This window comes from Scedosporium apiospermum, assembly GCF_000732125.1.
Source record: "Scedosporium apiospermum strain IHEM 14462 chromosome Unknown SEQ_SAPIO_0088, whole genome shotgun sequence".
Classification (NCBI taxonomy): domain Eukaryota; kingdom Fungi; phylum Ascomycota; class Sordariomycetes; order Microascales; family Microascaceae; genus Scedosporium; species Scedosporium apiospermum.
The window spans coordinates 1,517,448-1,543,494 of NW_015971789.1; the positions used below are offsets into that span (position 1 = coordinate 1,517,448).

The 26,047-nt window shown below is 53.3% G+C and overlaps 3 protein-coding genes and 3 pseudogenes across 3 annotated transcripts; 1 reads left to right on the forward strand and 5 right to left on the reverse strand.

The window, feature by feature from the left end:
* Positions 1-642: 642 nt before the first annotated feature.
* Positions 643-2,862, reverse strand: SAPIO_CDS3412 (uncharacterized protein; the record flags this gene model as incomplete). The annotated part of the gene is made up of 4 exons (XM_016786210.1): positions 643-1,475; positions 1,805-1,860; positions 1,979-2,296; positions 2,363-2,862. 4 exons carry the CDS (start codon positions 2,860-2,862, stop codon positions 643-645), a joined length of 1,707 nt encoding a protein of 568 aa, XP_016644216.1.
* An 818-nt stretch (positions 2,863-3,680) lies between these two features.
* Positions 3,681-4,952, reverse strand: SAPIO_CDS3413 (annotated as a pseudogene; the record flags this gene model as incomplete).
* Positions 4,953-5,793: 841 nt separating this feature from the next.
* On the forward strand, positions 5,794-7,250 carry SAPIO_CDS3414 (Beta-N-acetylhexosaminidase; the record flags this gene model as incomplete). The annotated part of the gene is made up of 5 exons (XM_016786211.1): positions 5,794-5,913; positions 5,996-6,329; positions 6,391-6,508; positions 6,619-6,995; positions 7,048-7,250. 5 exons carry the CDS (start codon positions 5,794-5,796, stop codon positions 7,248-7,250), a joined length of 1,152 nt encoding a protein of 383 aa, XP_016644217.1.
* A 1,152-nt stretch (positions 7,251-8,402) lies between these two features.
* Positions 8,403-9,617, reverse strand: SAPIO_CDS3415 (annotated as a pseudogene; the record flags this gene model as incomplete).
* A 3,489-nt stretch (positions 9,618-13,106) lies between these two features.
* SAPIO_CDS3416 lies at positions 13,107-15,356 on the reverse strand (annotated as a pseudogene; the record flags this gene model as incomplete).
* A 7,237-nt stretch (positions 15,357-22,593) lies between these two features.
* Positions 22,594-25,636, reverse strand: SAPIO_CDS3417 (uncharacterized protein; the record flags this gene model as incomplete). The annotated part of the gene is made up of 6 exons (XM_016786212.1): positions 22,594-22,687; positions 23,097-23,124; positions 23,265-23,424; positions 23,579-24,643; positions 24,776-25,007; positions 25,161-25,636. The coding sequence occupies 6 exons, from the start codon at positions 25,634-25,636 to the stop codon at positions 22,594-22,596; spliced, it is 2,055 nt and encodes a 684-aa protein (XP_016644218.1).
* Positions 25,637-26,047: the final 411 nt, after the last annotated feature.

A 26,047-nucleotide genomic window follows, 5' to 3' on the forward strand; every position in this document is an offset into this window, starting at 1 on the left:
GCCCTTTTGCGCAAAGTTCGTTCGGCGTTTCTCGAGGAGGTTGGCATACCTCTCTCTCATGGGTTCCGGAAGTTACGGCGGGTAAATCAGTGTTTTGTCATTTCCTCTTTCTTTCTAGTTACGATATTGATATCCTATTTCGTTGATTTTTTGTCTCTTCTCTTACGTTGTACCCTTTCTATTCTCCATATTGGTCACCGAGAACGTAATAATGGGGGGAAATGATGCGTAGAGGCCAACGGCAGGAGAGTCCTTCCATTTGCACCTGAGAAGTTGAGAATTGAAGGGTAGATTACGGACGAAAGTATACTCGGATAGGAGAGAATAGTAGCGAAGCTCGGAAACTTCTATCGAGGAATTATTAAACAGTTTGAACTGCTAATGAAGTTGACCTCTCATCTTAAGTCATTCCATCGTGAACTTCACGTTATAGACCCTACTCCAACGCCGGCCATATTAAAATTGTACATGCAACGATACGGGTCATGCTAATCCCAATTCCTTTCGCCCCCACTTTCCATTCCCCTTTCTTATTTTTGTTTTCTCCCATTTTCGTAACATTACAAGTCGTAAGCCTCGTCAAAGCATCATTCCAAAAGTTAACGACTCCCTGAAAGTGACTCCATCCCAAGGCCCCTAGTCTCATCTCCTCGGCGCCTTCGGTCTCTTATCCGTCAACTTGTCCCTGCCAGGCGTATACGGAGCCGCAATGCCCACAAACGGCGCCTTCTCCCCCTCGCCCTTAAACTCGTACGTGCCATCCGGGGCTATCGTGGCTGGAACCCCCTGCGACGGACTCGCCCTCTGATCGGCATGCAACTTATCCAACGACTCGCCCACGACGGCATACTGCGCCCAATTAATCGGCGGACACCTGACGACGTCCTGCCTCCCAGGCAACTTCCTCCATGCCGGGCCTGTTGGCGTCTTCCTCTCCATATCCTCTTCTTCCTCCTCACCGTCGGCGGACGAAAACGCCAAGGCTTCCCCGCTCTTAATCCGCCCCGCCGCCAAATCCCTCACGAACCCCTCAGCATCACGCATCGCCTCCCCCTTGGCGCGATGTAAAGCCCGGATGTCCTCCTCAGCGCGCCGCTTCTGCATCTGCAAGACGGCGATGGCGCTCTGTAGCGCTAGGGCGTCCGGGTTTTCGTCGAAGGAGATGGGGCGCGGGGGAGGGGGCGCGATGCCGATTTGGTTGGGTTGCGCGTGGGCGAAGGTTTGACGTGGGGGGAGGGTGGCCATTATGTCGTTTGCGGTGGTGCCGGCGGCAGGTGCGGTGGAGGAGGCGGTGGTCGTTGGGAGGCGTGCTGAGGCTAGGGTGGGTGTTATGGGGCTCACGGGTGGCCGGGGCGGAGAGGAGCTTCGGCGGGAGGAGGTGGATGTTGCTGTTGTTGTTGTTGTTGTTGTCGTTGTCGTTGTGCCGGTGGTGGATGTGGATGGGGGAGGAGGTGTGTAGCTCGTCGCAGAGGTGTCTATTGTGAGGTTTGGCATGGTTTGTTGTTTGGAGGATTGTGGATTCGTGGTCTGCGCATTTTGTAGAGATGTTTTACTTGCCATTTTGGCCCCTTCTTATGAGGGTGGCGGATATTGGAGATGATATTTGGAGGTGGGATGAAGCAGGTTGGATGGGTGGCGTCGGAATGCTGGCGATCGGAAATAGCAGCCTGCGACATTATTGTTGGTGGGGTAATTCGAGGAAGGAACAGTGGAGGGGCATTAGATAAGATCTGATAAGAGCTTAATTGCTCCTCCTCACTTGTCGCCTACAGGTACCAAGTACTTCTGACAACCACCTTCTAACAGGCCGGGCTCTTATTGATGATGTTGGCGAACGAGAGGGCTTTAGGCAAAAGCGTACTGTTTTTTCAGAGAGAAAACTTTAACATCTATTCTGTTGTCTACTAATTTTTTTCTTGATTTTTTTCTTTTTTCTTCTTTCCTTTCTCATCTCGGTGAAACGGTTCTCTGCACTCACTGCAGCTTGCCCGCCCTTCCGATCTGTAGTATCTCCCCCGTATGAGTATCATCGCTCCGCAAAACCGGCCACGAGGCTCCATCCGCCTTGAATAAGGTTACTTCCAGCTTGGTCCCCAGTATCTTGAAAGTGGTCTTCTCCGGGTCAATAGGTGCGAAGAGCGGGACCAGGGCCGTATATCTCTTAGGCGGGGTGTCCGACGTTACTAGGTCGAGATCGATGGCCTGGTCGCTAAACTTCACCGTCGACTTGTCCTTGACGATCTTTTTGAGGAAGAATGAGGCGATGACTGTAGAGGATGTCTGGTAGAAATCGGTCCTGTTCGTGCACGTGTCCATGTCAGTATGAAAAGTAACAATGGAATATCCAAATTCGTTAGCGTACCTGACAGTCTCCAACACTTCCTCGCCAGAGCCGGAGCTATCCTTCTTATTCTTCTTCCCGCTACCAATAAACAGATGCCTGTTCTTGGTCGTGCATCCCTCAAGCTTCATAAACTGGTCAAACTCCAACACCCGCCTCTTGCAGCACGAATACCCCTTGCTTCCCTCATGGAAAATGGGAACACCGGGGTGATGCAAGCAAGACTCGCCCTCCCTCGAGCTCCCAGCCTTATATTCGGCCCCGCATCCCCTCCTCCTGCACGTCCTGCCATCCGGAATCTCAACGCCCTCCTCGTCTTCATCGGACTCGGGCGCCGGGGGCGGAGGGGTCGGGATGTGCTGGGGCGCAGTGATGGGTTTCCTCGCTGGGGCTTCTGCCGAGGCGTTGAGTCGGTCGATTTTGGCTGCTAGCTCGGCATCCGAGGTTTGTGGTTTCTTCTCGAGCTCGGGGGGTTTGTCGGTGGTCGAGTGTTTGCCTTCTGTGCAAGGGGGGATGGTCATGAATTCCTCGAATGTGAGGACTCGAGGTTTGCAACATTTCCAACCTGGGGAGATGAGATTAGAATTGTGGCAAATTGAGGAAGGAGGGCTGTGATCAATTGGGCAGAGGGTCCTGTAGTATTCACTTGCCTTTTTGGCCTTCGTGAAAGATCGGAGGGCCAGGGTGATAGAGGCACTCATCATTCGACCCTTCCTCAAAGAGCTTGCCACATCCCTGATGAACACACTTTACAGCCATTGCGATAATGTCGATCTGGAAAGAACACTACCTGATGTTCTTTGGAAATGGATCTCGATCTCAAATGGACAATGGCGAAGCTCAGATGGACTGCTGGTATAGAAATGTGGAGTACTCGGCAAGGCGTAGCGCCCAAGGGAGAGAATCGTCTGGGCGGTCTCCGGCAGAGTGTAGAGATTCTGTCGAGTTCTAGAATTGGTTTGCGCTGTGAGCTGGAAATGCGAAATAATACCCAGCCAAGGTTTAGCGGGGCAGGTTCAATGCCAGGCAAAGTCGCGTGTGCCCCGCTAAGCTGCAACTCAGGGAGAGCTTAGCTCCCCTCACCGCCTTCTAAAAAGGGATCAAATTGATATTGATTTCAAATGAAAAGAGACTGACCATCGCCGCAACAGATAATAGCAGATTACAGATGCCCAATGGGCCACGGCATGCAATGTGGTGGCAGGTGATTTCTAGTTTCTATTTGTTGTATTATACACGCACTCGAGGTACGGTGCCTTCATGTATGCAAGTCTACAAGTTGTGTCCATCAAGATTCTCCTCCTTCAAACCTACACTCCGTTCCCTTCTTTTCCGCGACTTAGTTCATGCCCTCCATAAAGTCGATCCTATCCAACACCATGCCCTTCTGGCCAATATACTCCCTCAAGCAAGCCCAGTCCGTACCTCCTTCCTCGCCATGCCTCCAAGTCTCCTTGAACCCCCAAGACATCGCAATCTTGTCCAGAGCCGCTCTCTCCTCTTCACGCAACCAGCGCTCTCGTAGAGGGATACCCGGTGCCCATGTCACCCGGACCATGTGATCCATAACCGTCGCCTTGGCAATAAGACCCAAGGAGCTAGTGAAGACGACGTACGCCATACCGAGGGCAAAGGTGACTTTCGTCATCGTGATCGGGTCGATGTTGTAGTGAAGACTTGCGAACCGCTGGGAGATTGCGTAGACTGCGAAGGGCGTGGGAACCGCGAGCAACGCGGGGAGCGACAGGGTTCGCATGAGCTTTTGCTTTACGAAAGGCCTCCCCGCGTAACACGTCTCAACGATCCCGATGGCCGCATCGAGATCCTTGGCAGCCACGGCCGCGTTAAGGGCCTTGTCCGCAAGGTCCAGCTCAATGGCTGCGGCGGATCTATTGGGATTCTGCTTCTTGTAGGTGACCGCGCCTCCCGACTTCCGCGGCAAGGGCTTCGAACCAAACAGAGAGAAGACTTCGGGAATTGTACCGGGCCTTCCGAGGCTGGACTGCACGTCAACATAGAGTTCGAGAATACTCGGCGTGAGCACGACGTTGGGGTTCGAGGCGATTTCGTAGGCCGCTTTGGATATACTGTTCGCCGCCTCTTGCATCCTAGAAGACCCCTTCTGCGGCGCCTTCGCGGCTGTCTTCGATCCATTGTTGTCGAGGGCTAATAGCGTAGAGCTGGTGCTTCGGGGGGGCTTAAAGTCCTTTCGGTTTAGGTGAGGCTTGAGGGCGCTGGCGGCGGTTTGGCACGTCTTTAACGCTACGAGAGTTAACTGCTCAGCCGGAATACCCCCGGCCGATAGAAATCGATTCCTGGTCTGTTCGACGACGGCCGAGAGCTTCGTCAAGTCTGGGACGGCCTTCGCCTGCGTCGCTCCCGGCGTTTCAGCATCGGCCGGCGCTCCCGAGGTAGGTGCTACTGTCGTCGTCGCGTAGCTCCTGCGCTGTGCTGGTTGCTTCCATATCCTCGTTTGCGCCGTCTGCCTTTGCCCCGGCCGGATGTACGACTGAATCGAAACGGGCCCGCACCTCAGTCGCGCGATTGGAATGTGGTGGTTGAGAGTTTGCCGACAGAGCTGGCGGGTGCCCTGCACCGACAGTCGCGGCATCTTCTAAATTCAAATTGGGCCCCAATTGGGCGCTCAATTATTCGATAGGTAGGCTGGAAGGGCCGGCTATGGTACCTGGCGACGATGCTGTGCGGTCGGCGGCTATCGCTCTCGCATAGTTCGTATGGATGCGTGGATTTGACTTCGGGATGCGCAAGGAGAAAAAATCGTGGGTACAAATTCGAATGGGTGAGACACCATTGGCGGAGGATGCGGATAGCACAGAAGTATAATAATGTACCTTCATATTTAAAAGTGCATGATAAATACAAGTTATACACGGTCCCTGAGAGTCCTGGTCACGCAGGCCAAGGAACCCAGTAAATTGAAGCCTGGAAGGCCTGGAACTTCTGGAACATTGAATTCAGGGAAGATCCATCAATAAGATTACCAGATCTACGAAGTATTGATGACGGAACAACCTCTGAACCCACGCATCAATGGCAATAGCACAGCCCAGCCAGGCTGCCTCATTCCCTTAAACTTCCCTAGCCTTCCCTACCCACCCTCTCCCCCAATTTGTCCATCCCAACGATCCTGAACTACTCGCATAGTAGCCTTCCTCCCACCCTCGCAGTCCTAGGCCCTTGTACTACGATCCCCGATACTATCCACGACAATCATTTTCATTATTTCCTTAGTTCCGACCCCGACGCTCGTACCACGCGACCGAAGGTTGCAATCCATTTGCCCAACCGGACCAAGAGTCTCGAACCTCCTCACCTCGAGCCTAACCGACTGCAAACCGAAGGCGAAGACGCACCTATACCCCCCTCGAATTACTGAACAACACATCTACTCTACTCTCCGAGGGCGCACCTCGTCCACAGTTCTTGCCGCCATGCCTCCTCCACCTCCACCTCCACCTCCTCCCCCGATGTTAGGAGGGCCGCCTCCTCCACCTCCTCCTCCGCCTCCCGGGAACTTACCATCGCGGCCGCCCGCCGGTGGCACGAACAGAGTTCGTTGATACAACCTTGCTATCCTTATCTACTATAAAGCGTCGAGGGTTTGGCTGCTAACAATATCCATTTTGTGCCCAGAATGCTCTCCTATCCGACATCACCAAAGGCAAAGCCCTTAGGAAGGCCGTAACAAACGATCGTTCCGCACCACAAGTAGGGAAGGTCTCCGGCGGTGGCGGTGGAGGCCCTCCTATCGGCGGCGCACCTCCGATTCCCGGGATGGCCCCCAAGCCACCTGGTGGTCTCGCCCCGCCCGTGCCTGCGTTGCGAGCTAGAAGCAACAGCGACCAGGGAGATCGACCAGCGGCACACAAGCCTAGTGGTAGTTTAGACGGTGCTCCGCAACTAGCCGGGCTCTTTGCTGGAGGGATGCCCAAGCTTCGAAAGCGCGGTGGCGGCGTAGACACAGGTGGTAAGTTTTGCCATCATTTTCTTCTAACTCGGAGTCTTGATGTTAATCGCGTGTACTTTAGCGGATTCCAACGCTTCGTTCCTCTCCGACTCCGAGACAGTGCCTTCAGCACCCAAGCCCCCGACTTTCTCTGCGCCGAAGCCTCCAACAGGAAGCGCCCCAGCAATACCAACCCGTCCGTCAGTCGCAGCCCTACGGAAGCACGTCACCGACCACCCGCGCCCTCACTCCATAGCATCGAGTAAGGGTCCTCCCCCGCCCATCGGGAAGAAGCCACCACCACTCCCAGCCTCGCGGAAACCCTCCACTCCCGCGTCACATGCACCCCCTCTTCCGGGAGCTCCAGCGCCTCCGCCGCCGGTGTCATCGGCACCTCCACTACCTCCCTCAGCGCCGCCGAGACCCCCTCAACCTCCATCTCGCTCACCCGCAACGCCTCCGCCACCACCTCCGCCCGCGGCGCCGCCCTCTTCATCCCCCGCAGCGCCCCCTCCTCCTCCTCCACCCCCGCCCGCGGCGTCCGCAGTGTCCAGCCTAGCAATGCAGGCAGCAATCAGAGCAGCAGGTCAAGCCTCCTCACCCTCATCAGCACCTCCCCCACCACCACCTTCGTCCGCACCATCTCTTCCTTCCGCGCCGCCCCCGCCGCCGTCTTCTCGCTCCACGGTGCCGACTCCGCTCCGTGCCTCTATGCTCGATCCTAGCTCCTTCACGCTAGGCCCCAACGGCACCAAGAGCCCTAGCCCTACAAAGGGCCTCATGTCCCCTTCCTCGGGCGGCGGTCGTATCTTCATCGACGACTCGCGCTGGAAGTTCAAGGATGAGAATGACCTTCCGCCGCCGAGGTCTTTTGTGGGCGGGCCGAGGAAGTATCGTGCCGGGAGGGGGAGCAGTGTGCCGCTTGATCTGAGCGCGTTGTAGTGGGATGGAAAGAGAAAAAGATAAAAACTGCAAAAAAAACAAGCAGCCTGAAATGGAGAGGAGGGTTTTCATGTCCAGAGTTGGCCTTCGGTCCAGTCGCTGGTATCGAGAGAGGAGGGTCTACTTGCAGCGACAGGTTCTCACTTTCTTATGATGGGCAGCGTTCAACGTGTTGCGAACCTAGCGTAGATTGAGTTCTGATGGGGAATAGAAGGACAGCGGATACCGGATAGGAAGAACGCCGCTTGGGCAAGCAGGTATACGGGATAAGATGGGGTAGTCGTCTCCCCCCCCCGGTTTCTCTTTTCTTTGGTTTATGAGAGATAGGGCGTACGAACAATAGATTTTTTTTTTTCTTCTTGCCATCATCGGAATGTGTTCCTCGTTGCAATCCATCACGGCACAAAAGTTATGGACTCTCGAGCCAGAAGTCAAGCTCCCAACTTCATTATAGTCCCCGTTCAAGGTTATATGCGAGGGACCGTTTTTCTCTACAGTAAAGAATGGTATTTCTCCCCTGGATATCAAACGATCAAACAAAAAACTACTTACAATATTTCCTTGCGCCCACCCCGTTTCATAATCCGCTCATGGTCCGCCCCGTTTACACCCGGATCAAGGGTTTCGCAAACGACGAATTCTCCCAAGATTCCAATCTCGTCCAGAAAGACACAAGGGGGAAAATAGGAAAGTGCAAAGAGAGATAGAAGGAAAGAACGAAAGAACTGGAAAATAAAAGCGAATGAAGGCGTAGAACACTCCTCCCAGTGACGTGTCGGTCATATACTATCAATGAGTTCCATCATGTCGTCATGTCCCAAGTAAGAAAAGGAGAGGCCATCTCAGCACTCTCTGGTGGTATCTTGACATCCAGCCCATACGATCCGAAGCCTCTGGAAAACCAAGCGTATCAGTCCTCGCATGAAGAAAACCGCAACCACCGTAATCTGGAAAACATCGCAGCAAAAGGGAGAGAATTAGAAGAAAAATAAAGGAAAGAAAAAAAACGCCTTTTTGCGCCCCTCCACGTACGCCATCCCCATCCGCCTGGGTTCAGTTCACATTCTTTCCCCCATATGCCCGTCCTAGATGCAAAAACCCACCCGGGGTATTCCGTTACTATGCTCTCCAAATGCCCCCTGCCGAGTTATTCTACGACGTCACCACGGTCTTGCCAACAGCAGTAGTCCATTTGAGACGCCGTAGACCGCCCCCAGACGACTGCATAACCTCCCTTCCGCAGGACGTAGTGTCGGAAGCGTTAAGGCCCGTGCCGGCAGAGGTGAGGACCTCTTGTCTGCCGACTTCCCTACCGATGACGTAACCGGCTCCGAATCCGACGACGGAGACGAGAACGACAACGCCGGCGCTGAACACCCAGGTCATTAGCGTCGGGGTGAGGAGAGTATCGTCGGCCATGGCCGTCTTCTTCTTCTTGCTCGCTCTCGTGCCACGACTGATGGCGGAGGAGGCACCGCGCTTCGCCTTGTCCGGAGTAGCGGCAGCCCTTGACGACGACCTCGGGGGAGAAGACCGAGTCGATCGCGTTTGGCCAAGAGGCGTGGGGCGAGCACTAGTGGCACCGGTGGCTTGTGCAGCGGTCGGCGGGGCGTCGTTCATGAGTTCGGACTCGGGCACCAGTCTCAGCTCCATGGGTTGGTTGCTAGGCCCTGTGCCAGCGCTCGCGGGAGATGCCCTGCTCTTCTCCGCTTCGTCCTTGTGTTTGGGAAGGCCGCGGGCGGCGGCGGCACAGGACAAAAGAGTAGTTAGCGATGCTCTAAGCGCGGCATCGTTATCGGCCTGATATGATGGAGATAAGAAATCGGGTTGACCCTGCTGAGCGCGGGCCTGTGCGCGTTGGGACAGGTGGGGCCGGTTGACACTGCTATGTGGATGAGAAGTAACAGTCGTCGTGGACGAATGCCGCCTCCGTCCGACGGTGGAAGGGGGGTTTGAGAAGGCGTTCGGTTGGGGGCGGAATACATGATCGTCTGGACCTCTCGTGCCCAGAGCGGTTGCGTTCTCGTCGTCATCCGAATCGGTGTCGGAATCTACAGGCTGTTGGAAGCGGGGTGGTGCAGGGGGTAGTTGTGCGGGCAAGGGCTGTTCGGTCGAACTCGCCAAATTATCCTCTTCACTCTCGCTGGCCTCATATTCATCTTGGCTGCTTGCCGCGCCAGCGTGGAAGGAAGGGTTGATATGAGCATAGGAGTATCGTGCAGGATAGGAACGGCGTCGGTTGCGGGGTGGGTAAGATCCGGCGACGTGTAAGCCTGTGGTTACGATCTCATCTCCGATCGAGGACAAGGACGACGACGAGGGTTGCGAGGATATTTCTACCCATGATTCTGTTTGAGGAGACTCCATGTTAATCTCTCGGACGTGTTCAATATCTTCTTTGGGGATATTGTTTTGGAAAAACGAACCATCATTTCGACGTTGGGATGCTGACGGGGCAGGTGCTGTGGTTGAGGTTACCAAGCGACGACCTTGGCCTTGGCCATGGCGACTCGAGTGCTCGTCCATGTGGTAAGAATAAGCTTTCTGCTTTTTTTTTTTTTGTTTTCTTTATTCCGTCTGTAGTTTTATTTTCGAGTTCTCGGATGCTTCGCGATCGAGAATATACAGCTTAGAGATAAGCCAGACTGATGCCGGAAGCCAGGGGGTAATACGGAGTCGTGGATGTGGTCGTGGTCGTGACCTTGGACACTTGGACACTATGGCGTATACGTGACTACCGTAGTGTGGTAAGTGGGTGGCAGTAGTGGTAGCAGTAGTGGTTTCGTTGAGGTGTGATCCGACAGCGGAACCCCGCCTTTTTGTTAGCCTCTAAAGTTGAAACGCGCTGAACGAGCAGTCTATGATAACGCCAACAGGATGGCGACTGTTGACTGGAGATAAATAATAGGAATGCAAGAGAGGAAAAGGGGTGAAAAGTGACGATGGGATGTAGGTGTAAGAAAGGAGAAAGAATTTACAGGAGAGGAAATTTGGGACGGGAAGGATGACGGTTGTAGTTGCACAGTCCGGGAGATGGGGGAGGCGACGTTGTGGTGTTGTGGTGTAATAGAAAGGAGGAGGGGAGGAGATGCAGGTTCGAATGATCACATCAAATCAATCGGATTAAGTCAAATGAACGGTGAGATGAAGGTTATGGGCTGGAAGCAAGACAGCAGTAGAAAGACAAGAACGACAACTGGAGCGAAGAACAAGAACGCTAAAAAAGGCTCGGCGGTCCGGCGGGCGTCTGTCGCCTCCGCTGGCTGTTCTCTGATGTGTTGGCAAGACCACGCGCAGCCCAACATTGGTGGATTGATTCCTGGGCAGAGAAGGTTGGATCAAAGTATCCGATACCCTCGTCATCTTGCTTCGCCCCTCGACTTGTCGCGGGAAAGACCAAGTTCTGGCACGTTAAATCAAGACAAGGTCGCACATGATAGTAGTACCAAATACCTAAATGGCCCCATCCATGCATGTCCGAGATACACAAAGTGCAGTTGTGGTGTAATAAAGTCAGATCGAAGAAGGCGACGGGCAGAACCAGTGTCGATTGTTCGATTTTGTGGGGTAATGGTACGGCTCAATTTATGATGCAGGGGATGATTTGGGAGTGACGACAGTGTCTGATTGCCCCCACTAGTGGCCATATTTGCCATGGTTTGGGCCTTTGGACAGGACCACCTCACGCCTCACCGCCGCAGATTCGGGGGCAGACGAAGAGGAGGAGGGGGATCCCGTTGGGCTTGGACTGTCGTCTGCTGCATTGTCGTGAGACATCGACGCTCGCACTCCTACCACGGACACGATGAGGACACAACCTACCTACGAAGGAGGTGGCACTCGATATCGAAATCATCCACCTTCCAAAGGCGCAGCAGTCGCGCAGCCGCGCAGTTGTGTAATCGTGTACTCATGTAATCATCGCTGGGGCTGAGACCTCAACCGAGTCAGATCTTCTTGGTGCGCTGCACAGCTCCCCTTCTACATCCAGTCCAGCCTTCTCTACCGAGTAATACTTTTCAATAGGAAAGAGTATTGCTGCTGCAAGTGCCTCTCTTGAGGCTGTCTGCATCAACCGATCAAATCATCAAATCCCATCAACGGCGAATGAACCGAATGCGCTCACACGCATTAATCTGCAGTAGATGTCTACACATACTTCATCGTCGCCAACCATCACCAACCTTTCTGCGGCAACCCCGACATAAACCCAGTGAACCTACAATTGTAGCGTCGTTGTTAGAGCGAATTATTAATCCCATCATTCAAGCCTCTGCTCTCCTCTGCCTCCCAACAAAATCCAAATTTCAGCTCCCATGAGCGAAGCAGAAGATAATGTTCTCAAACGTGCTGCGATCTCGGCTGCGAACGTGCCATTTCAACATCAAATGGACCTTGGGTCTTTTTGCCCCCCGCCATCGAGAACCCCCTCAAACCTGAACTGGAAACTTGCTCTCCCCACTGGCTGGTCCCCATCATTGTCCTGCTGCTCAGTTGCACCCGCTCTCCCCCACCCTAGAACAAGGGTACATACAGTTAATGACGTATGTGATGTGTGTGGATTATTTTAGCTACAGCCCAACTTTCCCAGTCTCCAAGCCTCGTCGCAAAAGACTCGGTTTCTCGGAAAAACACAAATAATTTCAAAAGGAAAAGGGGGGATAGAATATTATCAGGGTACGCAGTAAGAAAGAACTGGCCGACGCCCAATCTTGTTTCTCTGCCTATTTCGACAAGAAAACCTCGTGATGCGTCGTTGGTGATGCGTAGCACAGCAGATGACCTTGCACACTCGAATGTCTCGATTCAGCGTCGTGCACCTGCCTACCCACCCACTTCTAATTTAGTAGCACACACACCCAATAACGGTGCGATGCTTCGAGCTATTGTGCATGTCGACGTTCTAGTGTTCTCACTGAACGCGGAATACGCTGATGCATGGCGTCGCTGAATTAGTGTACAAGTATAACTGAGGTTCTCTTTCTCCGGTTCTCCAACGCCCTCCAGCATCCCTATCCTGGATCTGCTCGCTTCTTAAGAGCGAGCATCAGATTGATGAGATCCGGAACGGAGGCTCTTGGTGTCTACGGAGTATGTCGTCGCATAGACATATGCGCGAGAGTTCTCGAGCTTTGCTCTCCCCGGCGAAACGCAAAATGAACCTCGAACGTAATGCTACTAGTCAAGCCGCAAAGAAATCCCACTTACTTGAGAGACGATATCCTCAATTCTTCAGCTATCCTACACATCGCGCTCCAAACATAGAGCCTCTAAATAAGCTCAAGGGGTATCGATCGCAACCGACACCAAACCCGGCGGGATCCTAAATACCCTATGTATATGTACAAAGTATCAAATGCAAACCAACCCACTATTCTGGCCTACAACCAAATAGAACGAGCTGCAACCAGCTGTAAACAAAGAGTGAACCCAAGGAAATATCCGTTTTCCAGATGCGAGGGAATAGAATTGCCTTCCCTCCTGTCTCCATGCCACTAGAATGCCGAACATGAAATTATTACCACTTGAACCCGTCCCGAAGAATACCAAACTGACCAAGGCCTGAATGTTCCAACGCCTCGTCCGTGACGTAGCTAGGCTCTCTGACAATGCGGCTATATGGGATGCTGTCGTGTTTCTCAACCGCCTCATCACCGCCGCCGCAAACCGTAGAATAGTGGCATTAAAGTCGGAGACATTAAGTCGTCGTGTATCAACTCAAGTTGCAGGCGAACAGGCAAAAAGTATAAAGCAGAACAAAAGGAAGTAGAAGACAAGGTAAAACGAAAGCAAGAAAGTGGGCGGGAAAAAAAGAGAAGAAGAGAAAAGAAGAAAAAATCCGGAGATGAAAATATCTTACACCAGTTGGGGTGTGTTGCGCTGACCCCTGTTAACAGTAAGCTGACTCAAAGAAAGCGTCCTCGCCGCTTTCTTCCCGTTACCCTCACCTTCGTCATCCCGAAGTTCCTCTCCGAAGGCTCCGAATCCCAAGGTACGCTCCTCTCGAGGAGTTGCGAATGTGTCGGATTGGTTGTCGTCATCGGTATCCCCACTAGTTCCAGCTATGCCAGAATCCTGGGGGTCTGCTAGCTGCCTCTTGGGCGATTCTCGACGACTCCTAGGGTTTGAATGGTCACCATCACCGCCATCGTCATCCTCCTCCTCTTCGGTTGAGTCGTCATCGAAGGCCGACTGTCCGCCTAAGGATCTCGAAGTCAGAGGCTCATCGGACTCGAGTTGCAACCCTGATTGCGCCGCCAGTATGTGTAACGTTCGAGACATCTTCTTGACCTTGACCTCGAGGGCTCGTCGGGTCGACCGTTCCGTTTCGATAAGGGCCAAAATCGTGGCGTAATGGTCTGCAGTAAGAACGCCGTTTACCTCGCCGGAATGTGTGGGGACGCCTTGCCCGCCCCGAACTGTGGAGTTGGATGCCGATCTCTCCGCCGATGGCTGGCGTCCGCCAACAGGTGGATGAAGGGACCCCACGAAAGTTGGCGCTTCGCCAATGGACGAGCGGGAGTCTACAGAAGATTCCAAGTTGCTGTACCTAGTCGCATCACCCTCGTTGTCGTGCGACGCCGTCCGATAAATCGGAGGCCCGGACGGCAGATGACTGGGGGGATCGAGACCGGGGGCTTGGGGCTGGAAGCCAGGTACAGTGTTACAGAGCTGGGCGACTACCCTCTCTATCCTGTCCATTCTAGCTTCCAGAGTACCTATTCGAGTCTCGAGATTGGCCGCAAAAGTGATTTTCATTCCCGCCAGCTGGTTCATATTGGCAAGAGATCCAAAATTAAACGGTTCCGGAGGAGATCCGGGTCGCCCGGCCTCAGCAGGCAGGTCAGCACTGACCGCTGCTGGATCGTCACCATCTGGTGGATTGGAAGAGAGAGGCGACAGGAACCCCGGGTCATAACTCTCCCTCCAATAGCGGATCTCATCGCTGCGCCGACGTACCTCGCTGCCTCGGCCCACTTCTATGTCTTGGAGTCCGGAAAGGCTCCTGGACCGACGACGGAAACCAATAAGGTCGCTAGTTATGGCGCGGCCAATTTCGTTGGGGTCCTCCACGTCTCTGAGCATTCGACTGCTGCGGTCGTGAGTACTCGCCGGTCTCGGTGATAAGCCAGCGAGCTCTCCATCTTTCATCCTCGGCGGCGCATACAGTTGGCTACTTGTGGTCGCCGCTCTCCGCCTTGTAAAGTTGTAATCTGCATGAAGAGAGTTGCGCGCACTCTCGATGGCCGTTATGTCTTCAATACCGACCGAGTGAGACCGTAGAGCCCTGTCATACTCAGTGATGGGGAGGGACGCAGATCGCTTGGGCTCGCTGTCTTTACCAGCTCGATTCAGCGCCGAAGGATCCTGCTCCAGAGAGTTAGTTTCTAGTACAAGAATACCCCTTCCTCGCTTCTCCAAGTTCTGCGGGCCTTCTGCCAGCCCATTGCCTATCGCGGGGCAGCTAAGGGCGTGTCTTACACTCCGGTGCTGCGCAGAGGTGATGCCGCCTCCTTCCACCTCTACCGAGCCCTGACTGTCGGCCTTCTTCCTGCGACCGAATAGTTTGCTGAGTGCGCCGCGTATCGTTGACTTTTTGCGCTGAGGGACATCTCTGTTACTTGTATCCCCTGTCCTCTGCGACGATGCGCTGAAGGTCGAGTAGCGCACTTGGGCCGACTGGTTTGTGCCCCTCTGAGATGAACTCCGCGCCAAAGCGGCGCCGGGACTAGAGCCCGGAGAGGTGCGCTGTCTAGATGACAATGGCGGACTATGGTTTGCAGCGCCAGGGTTGTTGTGTACGACTTCGGGCGAACCCGACTGAGCGACCGGGGTGGTGCGGCTGTGGTTTTGTGTTAATGAGGCGGTCGAGGTGCTGTGCTGATGATAAGGCTGCGGCGGAGTTGGGGGAGACGGCAATTGGGTGACAGGTTCGTTATTGTCGGGGGCGCGAGTCGATGCCATCGCGGGCCCGGGAATTCGAACGGGAAACTCATCATCGACGGGGTTCGGTATCGGTATCGGGCCGGATATCTTGCCGCGAATAGATTGGCCGGTTCTGTTACGGCTGGACCCGGGGGCCGATTTCCACAAGCTGACCTTCATGGAGATGGTTCACACGACAGATCGAGTCAAGACTGCACCTTGGAAAATTGCAAGTCTCAGAGGAGAGGAAGAGCGGCGCAGGGCAGGCGCAAGAACGGGGCGGGCGGGGAGCTGGTTATAATTAGGACACGTCGAGACGAAGCCATGGAAGCATGATTTGCATAGACGGGATGGAGCGTGTGTGGCAAGCCGAGCCGGACCTCCGCTTATACACCCTGGTTTTCTTCTTTTCTTCCCTTCCCCTTTCCCCTAATTTTCAGGATCTACGCCAAGACGAATAACAATAATAATCCAAATGCCTCAGATCGGATCTCGAGTCGGATGTGGCGAAAGGGAGACAGATGAGATGACTAGTCATACAGGAAGGCCGTGGGGAACATGTAAGAGGGGCGGAGGTGCCGGGCGGCCGGGTCCTTGCTTGGACGTGAGCAAGAAATAGACAGGAAATAGAGTTTGCTCTTCCGACGACCCTGTTGGTACTGGGTAACCGATGATGGTCAACGAGAGGGCGCAGTCTCGGCGTCAATTAAATCGAAAAGGAAGAACCATGGACGACGGAACTAATAAGAATCCAAAGTATAAAGAAATTGGCAGGAGGGAAGAGGTGGGTCAGGAGGGGAAGGTTAAAGAAGCGGAGAGGCAAGTCCGGCAGCAGACGGGGAGAGATTCGGTCGAAACAGCTGGAGCTTCTCTCGTGCGCATGGAGATGGGGCGCATGGATGGGAGGTCCTGGTTATCAACCCGCGTTATCTCGGGATCCACTGCTCGTCCAGAGCCCGGCGAATCGGCCTTGCGATTCGAAGTGCAGGCACCTGATGGAGTAAGCAAAGACCAAGAAGATGGTGGGAGAAGAGGGGCAGGAACAGCTCCAACGTCCTAGGTATGGGCAGTTTAAGGCAAAGAAGACAAAAAGCCTGGGAAGAGGAAGAGAAGGAAGAGGCAGCACGCAGTACTCCGTGCACAGCACAGCTGGGTTACGAGGACGGATCATGAAACATCTGAAAGGGCGAGAGAACTGGCGCCAGTGATGTATTTAATGTCTAGCATCATGCGCTCGAAGGGTCCAGTTCCGCTTGCCTGGCGATTGCGAGATCAAGGGTGTACCCGAGTGTACGCGAGGACAAGGAACCCGAACTCCAGGACCTCGAGAGGTGATTATTACACTGCTACACTGCTACACTGCTATTACACACTATCCCAAATACGTTTGTCTCGACGGACAAGCTCCGCTGGGTACATATAAACTACTACTTTAGCCCACACCTACATCCCAGTAACAAGGTCGGACGACGCGCGATGGACGGTGACCATGGCGACAGGAGCGATGATAGAGTTGTATTCTCATTTATCTATTTGGAAGTAGCAGAGAAGAGGGGAAAGTGGACCACCTCGACATGGACAGACAGGGCAGTCGACATGGATGCCGACGTGGAAGGGTGCCGTGCCTTCCTCAGTTAGTGAGTTGAGCACGAGGTTGATTCGCAATTAATCGAGAAGGGGCAGACCAAACCGGACGAGGGAGACGAGGAAGAGGGGGGTGTGGGGGAAATGACCAGCAGTACCTTCGTAGTACAGGGCAGGGGTGCGCACGTTTTTGGACGGAGTACCTCAATCCTTCGTAACAGGGCCTAGCTAGTCTATCAACACCACGACCTGCATCTTCGGACCTTGATGATTCAGTCGATGTACTTGGAATGTACAATCCTTTCCAAGCCCAATCGCGTCCGAAGCATGTCCTGACCGCTGCCTCCCTCAGTACGAAGTAGGCTCGAGCTGTGTACTTCGTACCTGTTTGCAGAAGCAGGCGTAACTATCTTTCAGGGCGATGGAGAATAAAAAGCCACCCGCCAAAACTATTAACGATCATACCGGGATCCTATTGGAGGATTCTACATCCCCAGACGGGTTACAATGCACTGCAGATTCGATTTGACCATTGATGCCTCAAGACGACCAACGGACGGACTCCTGCTTCCACGAAGTAACTCTCGAGTCCAACAACAAATCAGCCCGTTCCCCTTTTTTCAAACGAGCGATGACGCTTGGGTTGAAAGGGGAGAAGTTTCCAGGGTCTCGTGTTGTCCGTGTTGGTTTTAATCCCCTTGCAGAGTACGTATACTACTGACATGGGTTGCCATCGGAATGGTCTCCAAAGGTCTGTGTGTTCTGTCCTCTGTCTGAGGAGGGGCCTCAGACTGATACGCCTGTTCAATGGAGCTCGACCCAACGCGCCAAGAAAAAGGGTTCAACTCGGTATGGGCTGCGAGGTCTGTTATTGCATAGCCCATGCGAACACCCTGCGGTTTGTTAACCCTCGCTCTGAAATGGAACACTACGAAGGACGTAGGAAATATCCGCTTGGATGCTGGTGGATAACGACAGTCCAGACGACAGATTTCCGTGAGAAGTGGGCTACCGGAGATGCGCTTGAGACAGCCGGTGATCTGTGGCTGATTCGGGATGGGAACATTGAAGTGGCGACAAAGTCCGTAAAGTAAGTTGATATTACAATGTCACGAATGGGTCATACATTCATAAAACTCTGTTGCGACCGTCTTCAAAGACCTATTCTGGGTGCACCAGCCAACAGCCACCTGCTACCTCCGTTTCCAATGCGGAAAGGATGTGAAGCATCAGAAGCGGATCGCCTTCGATCCGGTATTCAGCTAAAAGAGAAGAACCCACTAGCTGCCAAGACTAATGACGATGGGGACCGTAGGCTTGTGGTCAAAAAAAGAAAGGAACAATATAATTCGGACGACAACAAGTATAATCCCGTCAGTACCATCCTCAGCCATAGTCCGGGTAGGGATATCGCTAGTATATCCATTGGCATTCCCCATTCTTTTGGCTCCGCTACCCGTCACATGGGGCCAGATGGCCCGAGACAGGCTCCAGGATGGTATAAGATGTAAAATAAGGATTGAATTTTCTTTTCTTGTATCATGGCGCAGAGAGGTGCATCGTGGAAGCTTATGGCCCGGTATTATAGGCCAGCTAAATCGGGTAACATTCCACCATCACTCAATTTCGACGTCCGCGAAGACAGGGCAGGTCTGCCCCAACTAGGAGTCAAGTCTAAAACGGCTTTCTTGTCTTACAAAGGAACATTGAATGTTCCAAGACCTTCGCTTTGCAGCCAGCAGTAGTGTCGAGAATCGAACCAACGGTTTCCTCCTGGTCGGATAAACACCGCATCAGGCCTCTGCCACGTCTTATATACATACCTATATGCTGTCTCTCTGGTGATGCAGGCTTACCCGTATTTCAGTGTCTGCGCATTACTGCGGAGTCTAGAGTGTGGTTGCAACTCCCTCCGCCAACCATCAGGGGGAAATAGGAACTGGAAAAATGTCTTCGTAAATTAATAACCGCTAGGAGTACGAAGTACGTCAATTGTGTTACAATTATTTCTCGCCAATCGTTCTACTTCGTACTAGGGACACCGCTGCCATCAAAATGCATGCTGTGTTTGGGTAAAATCAGTGTCTCGTCTTCGAACTTCCTAAAGGAGGGGAAGAATACGCCTCGACACGCAGGCCAAGACTGATCCACGAGCCCGGTCTCCAATCCCCAATCCCTGAGGAAGGGCTAGGATGAAAGGGGTGTAGAGTGTGGGGACAACACTGCGCCTAGTGCAAGCCACCGACGAAGCCGACATTAACTTCAGCACGCATTGTTCGCCAAATTAACTGCCTCCTACACCGAACCAAGCCAAGGCTTTTACTTCATCCCTCGGAGGGCCACGAGCTATTTTGGACAAGCCCGGCAGTGGTCCACCTGCTTGATACTATCAATTCAATGCTCAGGCAGTCCATTCTCAACTCCACTGGTCACACTGAAAGAGTGTCAAGATGTTGATCGACTAAGGGCCTGTGGCAGCGCACCGCCGGCTTCTCCACCACCAGCAGATGCTCAAACGCCCGTTTCATGCACAAGGCCAGCCATGTACAGGCCAAGTATCTAGAGACTCAACAGACTTTCCCAGTGATTTTGTACTTGTAGCACAGGGCAGGGGGGTACAGCTACCCAGAACCACAGGGCAAGATCCAGGCATGTGCCAGTATTCCTGGAATGAAGAAAGAACGATGCCACGCGTGTGCGGGCGCTGGCGGGACAGACAGAAAAAGCAGGTGTCGGTAATATCATCTACAATCTCCTATCTACTTAAATACCTGGTGCCATCGCAGCCTTCTCTCTTCAATTGATGTGCGAAGTACTTGGAAGGATCCATCGAATCCGAACCTCCTGGCTTGGAGGCGCGGTCTCCACTGGGCACAGAATCTTGATACGGTCGCATTTGATTTACTAGCCAGGCTAGAGACAAGGCGGCTTTTTAGTTCAGCTAAAAATTGAAAGCCATTGCCCGAACCATGCACAATCATCAATCTTGTCAGCTTGTCAAGGATATTGGTTCTTTTCTTTCCTCGGGAACGACCAGACTTTCCTCGATGGGGAATTCGGATGGGAAAAATAACCGGCGAGATCGAGGTGGCGTTTTTGGGAGGGAACAACTGGTGGGTTACGTGGGGTGGGCCCGACTTCGCATTTGCCCTTGCCCATTCAATTGTCCGCTGCACTTGCCCACTGTCTGGTGCGAAGTACGAAGTACTCGGACGAACACCAGTACCAGTTTTCTCCTTCCACCAGGCTGTTCCCTCATACCCCGCACGCGTCTCACGTCCAGACCGTCATGTTGATCTTGATTTGGCCAGACCAGCCTCATCGCCAGAGTGCATGCAAGTTCTTGAACTCTCGGTGGACATAAATAACTCACCACAGACTGATTGGCCGACAAACGGTCCTGAGAGTCCCAGCTTCGCATGAATGCTGCCGAGGAGGGCCAGCCATCCTCCACAGCTTCCGCTCCTCGATGACGACTACTATTCCAAGGGACGCTCGGTGTTATCTATCCAATTAGACCCCAAAGCCGCAATTGATCTGTCTTCGGTGGACCCCTATAGAAACCGAGGCTTATTCGCCCCCTTTTGTATCCTTCACTGCCCCAACGTCAAATGCGGACGACAGATCCAGATGTCCTTCTTTCGTTGGTAGATCCGGACGCAGCTGAAGCAAGTGCAGCGAGACTCCAGGAACATGCAAGACAAGCCCCCCCCAACTAACACGCCACGACATAAAAATAACGTCTTCCCTCAGCATCGTGACAAGAAACTAGGCTTTCGAAGCGACCAGGCTGGCGGCTACCCACGCCATGGAACCTCACCTGCATATCTCCAATGCCAGGATGCAGGGCATCATCACGGCGCGATCAGTGTTTATTTGTTGACTTTACTCCCAACTTTACCTCTCGCGTACAACTACAGAATCAGGCGGTCCTGTGTTTGGCAAGTGCCTCGCCAGTAACACATACTGTCAGACAAAAACGGCGCAGAATCTAGGTCTCGTTCATCTCTTCAGAAGCTCGCTGAAGGCTCGTCGACGCATATTCGGCATCCCCGACTGCAGCATTGATCCCACAGGATATCTCAGGGCCTATAACCAGTGGGGGAAGTCATACGGATGGAGAGCTTTAATGCAAGCACTCTTCTATGCTTCGATAGACTTGTCCCACTAAGACGAAAGTCTGGGTCGATCAGCCGCAAAGACTGAGGTAGGTTGGCGATCCGTTGGCCACGAAGCCATCCGCCGCCTTGGCTTTATCAGAGTCCGGAGTGGACGAACAGCTCAACGCCGAACACCCGACTCCTCATCTTCTCTATGGACAGTTTCGACATGCATGCACTACAACTCAATTTCGCGCTTTACCAAGCCAATGGCACTTTCCTCCTCTTGACACGTAAATCTCATTCATTTTCTTCGCTCTTATTGTATCAACACGGGCTGGATCGCGATGGACACCTCTTTAAGCAGAAACCAAAACAACGGCTCGAGCAATACGATTGGGCCTTGATGCGCGAGCATATGCATGCAGATGTAGATGTGGTGTTCAAGTGACTTGGAGGAACCAATCCTGACGATCGAATCCAGTGATGCCCCCTGCTTAAAGTCTCACGTCTTGTACAGCATTTTATTTCCCCGGGTGTAACGATTTGATATGGAATCGCCTGCCACTCAAGTACACCGAGTTCCACGCATTGCAAAGGGGGGAAACTGCTCCATCCATTGCTCATCAGCCTTCGGAGCACCCGCAACACATCCTACTCTCCTGCATGATAAAGTGCATATCATCCCAGGCACCTGATGAATGGTGAACCTGCGCACAAAACGCCCTAATTAACGCACTTCACTCGTCGATGATACGAAGTAGATTCGAAGAAGTCTTCTCGATTCAGACAGAAGCTTCGATAGGTCCACCTCGGGCCTACCCCACGCTCGTCGCCGTTACGCGACCAAGGGTCACTCGGGGAACACTCCGGTCATGGCGTCGCGTGTTGCGCAAGACCTTGGTGCAACCCTAGCATGGCAAGGATGGCACAGTCCCAACGCCCAGCCACCCAGGTACGAGGAAGATGAAAATACTACTACATCCTGCACTTCAGTACAAAAGTAAGCTCCGATGTGTCGGTAGCATTGGACCTGACACCTGAAACTTGAAAAGTGCCCGGCCGGGTTTAAGCTCCGCTTGATCACATTTTTTTCACTTGTATTTTCATTTTCATGATACGAGGAAAGAAAACTGGTCGCTCGTGGTCTCATTCGTAGCATTCGCTATATTTACCTGGTGTGCGAGATCTACTAGGGGTCCCTGATAACCGAACTAATGTTTCTGAGCTTGCACCTCGCGAAACACGCTACTGCTTTCTGATTCGTAATGATAACTAATGAGATTTCTCGATGGTACGTTTGCCAGTACAGATCAATGAGTTTCTAGATGTCTGTCGATTTTACCGGCTCTAGCGGGTGCAGGGGAGGACTAGAATGAGTGGAAAGAAACCTGGGACGAGAACCCTCGCCTGCATTACGCGGGTATGGCATAACCCATCCACAATTCATAGGCCGATGTTTTCTGGGAAGATCCCTTCGTCTTTTGCAAGGCGCAGGAGAAGGCATTGACTGGAAAGGCGGAATAACAGGTCAGATCTACGCCTCGAACAAGCGGGCTATCCCATCTAATCTACTACGGACTGTGCCGTAGCGGGACGGGCTCTGGAACGATCCCTCTTTCCGTATTGTATGAGATTGTGGCCGCTCCCCTCGAAACCCCACATCAAAAAGGGTTTCAGTTGCGGGCGTCACCTCGTTGGTATATGGAATCCTCAAATGGACGGATGGTACGTTAGATGTCCCGCGGCAAAGCGGAAATGTCGGGATATCTGAGGTCGGCGTTGTCCTCGAGGAAGTCCATCCACCTTTTGAGAAACTTGCTGCCCCTATAATACACGCAAAGTTAGAAAAATCAGGAACCGAGGACGGGAGCGGTGCAGGGTCCAGATATCCCGGGCCATCGGTATGTTTGGGTGTGCGCAAGGGTCAGCATCTGTGCTTTTTTTTTTCCCAGTGCCTGGGAGTGGGAAGGCGGGTTTGGAGTGGGATTGGGTTTTGGGCGAGCCTCGGTTCTCTTTTCTCTCGTCGTCACATCAAAAGCAAACAGGCATGACCCTAGAAACCTCGACGAGGCTAAAACAAAATGTTGCGAGGCGACAAAGCGATATGGGATTCACCAAGTCGTCGGCGCTTGTTTGCGAAACGAAGTGCAACGACATCGAGGATCATATGTAAGAGAGGGTGACATTGGGATAAGAAGAGCGGCCAGAGAATATATTCACCAAAGAGACTTACCTTTTTACCGTCTCAGAATCGCCGATTACTGTTAGGGAATGCTTCGGTCGGGTCATGGCCACTTGCGATATAGGTGAGCAAACATTCGGGGGAAAAAAAATGGAGGTGGAAGAAAAGTATCTCCTCGAATCTACAAGGTATTGTGCCTTGTTGCGGCATGTTACGTACCATTGAGTCTCCTCTTCTCGCCCAGGAAGCCCACTTCGCCTTGGGTGTTGCTCCGGACAAGACTCACAACCACAGCCGCCTTCTCACGGCCTTGGAATCCGTCTACGCTGCCGAGCTCGATGCCGGGGTATCGCTCCTTTAGGGGTGCTAGAAGCCCTAGCTGAAAGTGTATCAGAATGGAGCAAACACCCCAAGATGATCCGAGAAGAAGATGAGAGGAAAGAAAAGGGAAATAACAGGTGATGGATCATATCTCTCCTGGGATGGGATGGAGCAAGTCGAGTCGTGCCGCGAAGGGGGATATTCACACATACCTGAGCGTTATAGGGAGTCACGACGGCGATATCCTCAGGTTTGACTCCAGAGTCGACCAGCTCCCTGACGTGCTGTCTCACCAGCAACGCCTCCATCTCATTGCTCTTACTCTCACCATAGAGGCCGCCAAACTTTCCCTTCTTCAGCGCCTCATCCTCATCCTCGTTCTTCTCGGGGAAGTCTCCGCCCTGGGTGTCAATGAAGATGAGCGGCTCCGACGTGTTTTCGTTCTCTTCGACATCGTAAGGCAAGTCCGTGAGGAGCTTATCCTTGACGGCGTCGGCTGCAACCAGCTTAGACTCGTACAGCTCGTCGGAAGGGAACCTCATGATCTTGTCGTGCATTCTGTACTGCGTCGTGAGCATGCGCTTGATAGCCGTGCCGTGGAGCGCGAGTAGCCGGTCGAAGAGCGTCGTCTCAAGAGTGATGCCTGTGGCGATGACCTCCTCGTCGCCGCCGTTGCCAGTGGACTCTCTTTGCTTCACTTTGCTATTAAGAGACTTGATCGTCGGCGGAAGCTGAAGGTGATCACCCGCACAAACGGCCTTCTTCGTCGACAACAGCGGCACCCAACACTGCGCCTCAAGAGCCTGACTCGCCTCATCAATAATCACCACATCAAACCTCTCATCCCTCAACTGGAACCCGCCCGCACCATGCAAAGTCGCCAACACAACCTTACTCCCCCTCACCAAATCCGTCACGCACTTCTTCTCCCTCTGTCGATACTCCTTCCTCAGCTCCTTCAGATCGCCGTAAATTGCTTTCCTCTCCCTCCCGCTCTTTGTCTTGCGTATGGAGGCTTGCTTGGCATCCATCTCGGCGCGGACGTCGTTGACGATGGCGCCGGCCTCGGAGGTGCGGGTGAGCACGTCAAGGGAATGGTTGAGGACGGAGGGGAGGAGGCGCGCGGGGTGGCCGAGGCGAAGGATGGGGATCTTGTGGGGGGAGAGGCGCTCGACGATGTTGTCGACGGAGATGTTGGAGGGGCCGCAGACGAGGATGCGTTGGTTGCGTTTTATGAGTTGGAGGATGAGTTCAATGAGAGTGTGGGTTTTGCCCGTCTATAGTGGTGTGTTAGTTCAGCTTAATTAGGCTTGGGGAGGACGGAAAAAGAGAGAGTGTGTGTGTGAGTGCGTGGGAGGGTGAGAGTGAGAGTGGGAGAAAGGGAGGGAGAAGGATTGCAAAAAACTTACTCCCGGTGGCCCATGTATAAGAGCAATCTCCCGCGAGGCTAGGGCGAATCTGATGGCATCCTTTTGGGAGCCATTCAGGGTCGGATCGAGCCACTCGATTTTGCCAACAGCTGGGTCGGACTCGGGATCGCTTGGGACGGGTGTCGGGCTCGATAGGCCGAATAGCACACGCATGAAGCTCGTGTACTGAGACTCGTCCATCTTTTCAAGTTTTTCCATGGTCTGGCTCATCCTAGAAAGGAGATTAGTCTCCGCTTCGCCCCCTCCGGTCAACTGCCATGACTACCCCTTCTCATCAGAGCCCGTCTTCATGAACGGCCCCTCATCTCACGCCTTCTCCTGATCCATACCACACACCAAACTCAGCTCAGAGGGATAAACTCACCTCCGAAACGTAACATCATCAGCCAACTTAACAACCCAAACCCTCCCCGTCAACCCCCTCTCCTCGACGCTCCCACTACCCTCCCCATCATCCCCCGCAACCCAAACAGCCCCCTTCCCAACCCTAACCACAACGCCCCTAACCCCCTTCCTCTCCAACTCCCTCACCTCCCTCTTCTTAGCATCCCCCGCCGCCTGCCCCGCCACAAGCACCACGTCCCCCGTCCGGATCCCATGCTCCGGCATCTCATCTCCGATGGCCCCATCGGGACCGAGCTCCAGCACCGTCTTGCCGCCTAGCCCCGTACGCTGGGAGGTGACGACGAGGTTCGTGATGGCCGCGCCAGCTCGTTGAAGGGCCGTGGGTGTGTGCGAGGATATGAGAGAGGTCGATTCGGCGATTTCGATGTCTTGTTCTTTTCGGAGGAGGGCGAGTTGGGTTTTTGCAAAGGTTGGGATGGAGAGTTTGGGGGGCATTTTCAGAAGGCGGGGGTCTCGTCTGCTGTAGCTTGTTATTAATTCCTTGGCCCTTTTCTTCTTCTTATTTTATTTTATTTTCTATTATTTTTTTTTTTAAAAAAAATTATGAGAGATTGCTTTATGAGAGGAGTCGTTGAGGGACGGGATGAAGTGGAAAGGTATGAGGCTCTGTTCAAATGTTGTGTGAAAGTAACCGTGGAGATGGACTTGAGCGTGCGGTTCGCCCAAAAGCAAAATGGCGATGAGATAATAATCATTGCATTTGGAGCCTCACCGACAAGATCCACAACGCTCAAATCTCCCCCAACGGCCCGGCGCGTTAACATCACCAGACGAAGAACAATACATATTTCACCATGATGCCACTCGAGTCCATCGCTAGGTTTCCCATTTCGATGTCATACGTAT